The following is an 8,688-nucleotide window of genomic DNA, read 5'->3' as shown; positions in this document are numbered from 1 at the left end:
AGTGATATGGAATTTACCGAATTCTCAATTAGCGAAGAATTTCCAAAGTGTTCTTTGTCAGAATTGCCACCCATTAACGACCCTAGTCAATCAACCACACCTACAGAAAAAAGCGACAAAGATATTTCAAAACAGATTTTCGTTGAGAATGCCATATCACCGGATTCTGAAGCCAATTTAATTTACAAGAACATTTCTAAACATATCTGTGATAAAGTGAAAATAGTTCTCAATAACTCATTGTTGATATGTGATAAGACTGAATTAATATCTAGTTTAACAATTAGAGATGGATTGTCAAAGTATAAAATTTCTAAACCTATCTGTGATACAGTGAAATTAGTTCCCAATAACTCATTGTTGATAAGTGATAAGACTGAATCTAGTTTAATAATTAGAGATGAATTGTCAAATTATAACTCACTCGTTGATGACCCAATGCCTTTGACTTAATTTGACGGATTACAGAGTACAAAACGTCCTAAAACGAAACTTGTCTCCCATAGTTCTAGAAAAAATTCACGAAATAGCAGCCCACACAATAATACATTTCTAGTCTTTGGTTCGCAGTATTCTGTTAATTTGAAAGATTCTGGTTTGATTCCTTCTCCAGTAGTCTCAGGTTCAACCAGTCTTTCTGTAGTTGAAAATAATCGTGACTATTCTCTGACTAATACTCCGTTAGTTGAATCTGGAATTGTCCAGAGTTGCAAATCTTCCAAAATTAGCAAGAGTGATAAAAATAGCCATGCAACCCCAAAAAAGGAATGCAGTTGTAACATTAAAGAAGTATTACAAAAATGTGAGAAACTAAGATTGAAGTTAAAAAAATCTGAAAATAAGATTAGTACTCTTAGTAGTAATTTGTTTCTATATGCCGAAAAAATAGTTAAGCTTATAAGAATATGATGAAAAGAAATAGAGAGTTAGAAAAATTGCGTGACGAATACGATTGTATGTTAAAGAAGACTTTTACTAAAAGTCAAATCAAAATGTTGAGTAAAAGGGCTTAAATATGTATATTTGAGACAAAAACGAAACATACCACTTCCCCATTTATCTTCTTTTCTACGATATGCCTCTAGACTTAATTTTACTCAGGGAATATTGCTTGACGTATTGACACTTATGAAAGCGAATGCTCAATATATGAGACAAATTGATAAACTAGTCGTGTTAACATTCGATGAGGTTAAAATAAAATCTACTCTGGAGTATGACGTAAAAAGAGATCAGGTAATAGGACCACATAGTCAGTTACAAGTCATAATGGAAAGAGGTCTTTTTACTAATTGGAAGCAGCCGATTTATCTCGAATTTGACTACAAAATATGACCAAATCAATTCTGTCATCCGCGATAATTCTGGTTTTACCGTTGGGCTTGTGTGAACGACATGGGTGGCGGTAATCAAGGCGTCTGGAGAGAATTGGGTGTTAGCATTCAGAGAACTTGGTTTAATAACCCAGCAAACCCTAATGACCAAATATGTTGCTTTTCCGATAGTCCCCACCTTCTAAGACTTATCAGAAATTGGTAAAATTAGCAAGGAACCAGTTTTCGAATTTTTTAAAAAAGATAGTGGAGAATTAAAAAGTTGCCACAAGCTTACAACATTGCCCTTTGATTGTGCTAACACTCAGAGGCAAAATGTACGCCTAGCCGCCGAGCTCATGTCCCACAGTGTAGCTACTGCTGTGAAAAGAAATGGCAAAGGGGAAGAAACTGCATATGTAACGGCTGAATTTATTGAAACAGTAAACCAGTGGCTTGACTTATTCAATAGTTACGTAAAAAATGGGGAACCAAAAGTGGTTATGGTAAAATTTTGACGATCAAAATGAGATTTTAGATAAGATAACAGATCTTATGAAAAATATTAGGTGTTTAATAAAACCAACCGCCAAAAAACCCAACCCAGAGCGATACCAATCGCTACAAAGTTTTCGAAAGGGGGTAATAATAAATAACGAATCCTTGCGAAGTCTTTGGTATAACTTGAATAATAAGTACGGCATTAAGTACATTTTAACCCATAGACTTAACCAAGATTGCTTGGAAAACTTTTTCTCCCAATTACGAACTAGAGGAGGGCTAGATGACCACCCAACGCCTTTAAATTATCTTTACAGAATTAAGATGATTATTTTGGGGAAAAATCCTGGCTTAGTACAAAATAACACAAATACAATTAGGGCTCGGATTTTTCTGATCGTTTCAACCGGTAAATTCAGTTAACCATGATTAATCGGAAAACTTCCAGATAATTTAACGGTAAAATCTCGAGTTTGTTTATCAACTAATTATATAGTTTGAAAAAAAAAACATTATCTTGATCGCAATAAATTCACCGCCGCCTTACTTTCCCCGAATGTATTTTTTTATCATGAAGCCGATATGAACTTTTATTTAAATAAATTTGTACACACTTGTTTTTTTAAGAGAAATAAGATCAAATTATAACTCTTCGAAATATTTACGAATTAAATATTTACCGGAAAAAAGCAAATTGTTTTTTTCTGGAAATATAGACCATATTTCTTCGTTAATCAATCATATTTGTTGTTCCAGTTGTGATGTACCCCGACTTAAATGTAATAAAACACTAATGGAAAACTCGTATTAGTCTACCCATGGATAATAGTGAACTACTTTAACTATTTTTTATAATAAAAACCATGGTTTAGCAAATAATATAACTATGTTTTCAACTGGTGCTGCTAGTATCTTACACTTAATTCTATGTGGCTCTATGTAAACTGAAAAGGCTAATTACGTTTCTTTCTCCACTTCTGAAATAATATCCTTTTAGTAAGCTATGGAAATTTTACTTCCTTAATAGACAACATAAGTAAGGACTAGTAAACTTGTAGGGTGAATAAATATAGGAGTTATAGTCTTACAAGTTTACTCATTTTCTCCCAAGTTAATTTTTTCTACGCTTAACTTCCATAGTGTGCGTATAGATAATGTCAACAGTAGCAGACGTTGTCGTAGACAAATAAGTTACACGTAGAAAGGAGTTCTTCATAGTCCTTCAAAGAAAACAGGTGTCGGTTGCACACAGCAAAGGTATACGATATACACTCAGTGGCGTAAATAGCGCCCCCGCAGACCTCGCGGCGCGGGGGGGCCCCCAAACGTTTATGATTGAAATTGATGCTTTTTAAAAGGGCCCCGAGTCGTTTTTCAAGGGGGGCCCCGGAGTTCCTAGTTACGCTACTGTATACACTCCTAAAAGTTGCCGCTGGTAATTATTGTTATATTATTTATTGGCTTATATATGGGGCGCCAAACCGGAAAAACTAAATAACATTTCTAGGAATATTTTAACAATTCTAGGAATATTTTCAAACTTCTAGGAATATTTAACTCTAGAAATATTTTCAAACTCTAGGAATATTTTAAAATTACCTATCAATTTTAAAAATCCTTTATATTTTAAAGCATTTCCTAGTTATTTTAAGAGAGACGTTTCCTACATATTTTACGGACATAATATATTTTTCGGCAAAACGCGGGAGAGAAAGCAGCGCTTGTAGTTTCCAATCGGAGAGTTGAGTGTGAACACTGTAAAGGCTAGCTATGATGGGATGGTACTTGTACCGTTGATGGAGTGGTACTTGTACCGTTGACCATAAATTTTCTTGAGGCGGGAACACGTAGAGCTCAAGCATCCGAGTTCAATTAGGAATTAGGAGACCAGGTTTTCCAGAGGATACCCGTAAATCAGATCGCTTATTGAAGGATGCAGATTCAGACACTAGATCTTTCAGTGGAGGCTTATCATCAACGGTACAAGTACCTCTCCATCAACGGTACAAGAACCATCCCTGCAATGTAACAAGTACCATCCCATCAACGGTACAAGAGCCATCCCATCAGTGGTACAAGAACCATCCCATCAATGGTACAAGTACCATCCCATCAATGGTACAAGAACCACCCCATTAACGGTACAAGAACCATCCCATCAACGGTACAAGAACCATCCCATCAATGGTACAAGTACCATCCCATCAATGGTACAAGAACCAATCCATTAACGGTACAAGAACCATCCCATCAACGGTACAAGAACCATCCCATCAATGGTACAAGTACCATCCCATCAATGGTACAAGAACCACCCCAGTAACGGTACAAGAACCATCCCATCAACGGTACAAGTACCATCATAGTTCGCCTTTACAGTGTTCACACTCAACTCTCCGATTGGAAACTACAAGCGCTGCTTTCTGTCCCGCGTTTTGCCGAAAAATATTCTATGTCCGTAAAATATGTAGGAAACGTCTCTCTTAAAATAACTAGGAAACGCTTTAAAATATCTATAGAAAGTCTATTAAAATATATAGGATTCTTAAAATTGATAGTTTGAAAATATTCCTAGAGTTTGAAAATATTCCTAGAGTTTGAAAATATTCCTAGAGTTTGAAAATATTCCTATACTAGAAGTGTTAAAATATTCCTAGAAGTGTTAAAATATTTCTAGAAATGTTATTTAGTTTTTTCCGGTTTGGCGCCCCATACGTTTCAGCCATGGTTAATCGCAACAATTAAACGTGAAATATTTATTTCAACTACCTTGCGCATAAGTTTTAAAAATCGTTTTTTTTTAGTACGATAAGAAACCAAAAGTATAAAGATTTTTTTTCCGGTAATTGATAAATATGAATTTTTTAAATATTACCAACTATAAATAATGAAAAACTCACGGAAGATAATCAAATAAAGTTTTGGCCAAAAAGTGATAGAATAATTTAATTTTTTGGTTGAAAAAAAACCTTAGGTGAATTTTAGATTATTGGATAATAGTTGAACTAAGAAAAAAACTATTGAACATATTTGCTAATAATTACATCAAAAGATAACTTTATTTAAAAAAATATACGTATTAATCAAATTATACGAATAAAATTGATCGAAAAATATTAACAACATTTTTATTCAAAGAAATATTTTTCGAAAAAATTCGTTTGTGTCTTAGTTACGGTTAAAAGTTTACCGACACCGAGCCCTAAATACAATCTCTAAATCAAATGACGAAATTTTTATTACCAATATGTTTACACAATCCGAAGTGACCCCGGACGATATTGAAATATCAGAATTTATTGATGATGTTTTTAGTTTACCCGAAACCAAAGAACCCTGCGGTACAAATGAACTTGGCACCCTCACCAAATCCCCGGTCAAAAAGTGTCCCAAAATTAATATGATTTTATTAGAGCTCGGCGAAACAGATAAATTAACCGCTTAAGTTTTGATTAACCATAAAAATTACGATTAACTAAGGATATTATCCACGGCTATATAGCAATTTAATGTAAAATAATCGTTTTGTCGGATAATTTTCGTTTGTGGATAAAAATAAATAAAGTGATTATTTCTTATCCAAACGCCGAGCTCTAGATTTTATCACCAAGTAGGAGAAGTAACTATAATAACGAAATGAACAATTCAAAGGCTGTTGCCGATTTTGAGAATGTTCATATCGATAAAAACATCTTCTCCACTCCTCAAAGTTACCAAACTAGCGGTAAAGAAAATGTTATAGAATTTACAGAACAAGAAGAGGGTGGAGTGGATTATCTTGCGGGCTGGGTGGCCAATAAATTTTACAAAAAGTACCCAAATATTAGTTTAAAATGTAACCATAATAGTCCGTTTGACCATAACTATAATACTCCATCTTGGGTAGAGCATCTTAGTTACGGAGGCATAACCGTACCAAGTTTTGATTTTAAAAATGACACGATTAAATTTGAATCCCATTTTAATGAATTTCACAAAAGAGGAGAAAAAGGAACAAATAAAGTGTTATTAAGTAGTGAACAAATGAACTTATGCTTTTATTTTCTAAATATACAAGAGTTATTGTTTTTTGTTATTTAAAAATGAGAACTCTAATTAGAATTAAATATTTAAATTCAAAAACTATTGCTGAGGCCCAAGACAGGAAAAAAGATAAGAAAACAAAAAAATTAAGTAGTCAGTTTTAAAAATAAGCTGCCTTTTTGTTCAGTTGACAGATTTAAACGGAACAAAATGTTCCTTTATTAATGAATTTCATGAGTTGTACAGTCATTTTGGACAAATCTGAATATAAGAAAGCTGTCCTAAACCTTGGATAAATAATAGTAGTTATTAATCCAAGCCTAAACGATGACACGTACAGTGAAAAAGAAATCCCATTAAAAGTTTTCACAAATAAGTCAAAGATATAGTAAATAGCTGCCTATCTCTAACCGATGACGAGAAACGTTTACTCATACCCTCAAACTTCATAGCCCCAATTTTCTACTTATCGCCGAAAATACACAAAGTAACGTTAAAATTTCGACCCATTGTCCCGAATATCAGTTCATCGTCTGAAAAAATTGCCAAATACATAGTCAAACGCTTCAGACACTTGGTTTCAAAACACAGCCATACAGTAAATAATTCTAAGGAACTACTGGATAAATTAAAGTCAACTGGTATAAATAACAACGAACTACTGTGTCGTTTGACGTAGTTTCGTTATTTATGTCAGTTCCCGTAGAAGGCACAGATTACGGCTGGATTACGTCAGCGAATTGGAGATCACAGAAGTAATCAAGTTAACCAGACTAGTTAACTCCAAAACATTCTTTCAAGTTGATGGAAAATTTTACACTCAAAACGACGGCGATGCGATGTGGTCTAGCCTATCCCCCTTTTTATGCGATCTCGTTATGAACGATTTTGAAGAAAAAGCGTTAAAGAATTCCCCGTTTAAAATCTCTTTTTGGCAATGATACGTAGATGACATTCTATCTAAATGACAACACGGTAAGCACAATCTATATTTATTTTTGTCTTTTTAGTACGGGAAATTTAGCATTTTTCTGGGAAATAATTTGGGACAAGTGTTTCCTAACGGAAATGTGTTCAGATGGATGTCCTGAGTAAGGAAAAAAGTTCTAAAAAATTCGCGGAGCGGAACATGTCAAAAAACGCACGCCATTTGGGCTATTTTTGGGTTTTTACATTTTTAAGCTAAATGCGAAGAGATATCGCGTTAAGGCACTGGGCAACAGTTGTAGCCCTTGCAATTCTCGATCGAATGGTATACTTACATTGAGATATTCCGTAGCGCCATCAAGCGGGCATAAATGGGGTGTGGCTTTAATTGACTACAAAAAACGCTTCTCGGGTTTTCTTTCTCTACATTTGGCAATACCTATATTAATATGAATAATATAATATTCATGCAATATATTCGACGACAGTTTATGCTTATGTAAGTTATGTTAAGTTTTTAATATTTGAGTTACAAATGTATATTTAAAAAAAAATGTTACATGGGTGGTTTAGGGGTCATCCAAATCTAAGGCACTATTTAAGGGATTAATATCTTCCTTAAAAGCGTTTTGACAAGAGATACCATTACATTCCCCGCACATAGCCGAGCAGTTCATTCCATATTTTCTACAGGAGCACGCTTTTCCGCAATTACTGGATTTACATTCACAAAATATCAAATTTAGAATTATTTGCGGGGCTGGCGGTTTATCACAACGAATTGCTTCTAAAATATGACTAACTTTTTTCAACCCCAATTCTCTGGATTGAGTTTATTTCCAATCCATTCTTGTGTTTGGTAATAAACACGATTTACATGGTGTTTCACTGCTTCAGAGGTTGGCGGTAACGTAGCTAGATCAAACGCGTTCTTGAGCTGTTGCTTTGAAACAAAATTGCCATACAACTTTATGCAATAAATGACCGCCATCAATAACAAAGTGGTTACCCTAGTTCGTAGGTACCACGCTGATAGGCATCTCTATTTTATCAAACTCTATTAAGAGAGATGATTTAATGGTTTTTCTTAGCCAACCATCTTCAAATATTGATTGTGGGTATGATGCTAATTCGAAAGCGAAACATTCTTCTAATTCTTGGGGAGTTGTATTCGTGCAAACGATCCAATTGAAAAGTTGAACGGGATATATCGTTACAATATTGTCCATAATCTTCACCGTTTTGCAATTGGTTAGAGCTATTGTTCTTACCCGGTCGTTACGTTTAAGAGTCAGTGCTTCGAATGTTTTTTCTTCACAATTTTTCAACAAGGAGTCGCCTATTTCCTTAGCTTTTTCATAATTGATAGTGGCGTCCGCTACCAATCCGTTGGCTAATGATACAAGATCAGAGACAATGATTTTCGAAAGATCTTGTTTATCTCGAACTTTTCGGGAATCTCTAAGTTCCACGTGCTGCTCAATGGTTACGGAAATACATCCAGCGAACTCTTCGATCGCGTTTCTAATAGAAGTGCACTGTGGCATAGCCGCGATCCATTTCGCTACAGCCCCATCGTCAAAGCGTCTTCCATGGATTAAACCTCCCATAATTTTCATTGGTCGCATCAAATTTTGTTCAATGACCATATCATATCGGTCCACGTTCCATTCCAAATTTTTTCTGCGCGCCGAATCGTAAACATTCCTTTGTCTGAAAAGTGCTCGTAGTCTTCTGCGGTGAATGTTGATTTTATCTTTTCTATCTGATGTAAATATAAAAGTGTTGATTTTGCATAATGAAGATGTCCAGTAGCAAAAAATATGGTTTTATCTGTTTAGTAGCGAAGACATGAAGGTTCCAATTTCCAGTTATCTCTGCATAAATAAAGATCTTTTCAATTTCGACCATTTCCCAGTACATA

At 34.6% G+C, this 8,688-nt stretch overlaps 1 protein-coding gene across 1 annotated transcript; it reads right to left on the bottom strand.

Moving 5' to 3' along the window:
• Positions 1 to 7,774: 7,774 nt before the first annotated feature.
• On the bottom strand, positions 7,775 to 8,413 carry LOC149940532 (uncharacterized). The gene has a single exon (XM_090179290.1). The coding sequence runs from the start codon at positions 8,411 to 8,413 to the stop codon at positions 7,775 to 7,777; it is 639 nt and encodes a 212-aa protein (XP_090035416.1).
• Positions 8,414 to 8,688: the final 275 nt, after the last annotated feature.

This window comes from Leiobunum rupestre, chromosome 6 (assembly GCF_980474605.1).
Source record: "Leiobunum rupestre chromosome 6, qqLeiRupe1.1.hap1, whole genome shotgun sequence".
NCBI classification, from domain to species: domain Eukaryota; kingdom Metazoa; phylum Arthropoda; class Arachnida; order Opiliones; family Sclerosomatidae; genus Leiobunum; species Leiobunum rupestre.
Note: the sequence above shows the minus strand (reverse complement) of the source record. Positions and strands in the feature narration are given on the sequence as shown.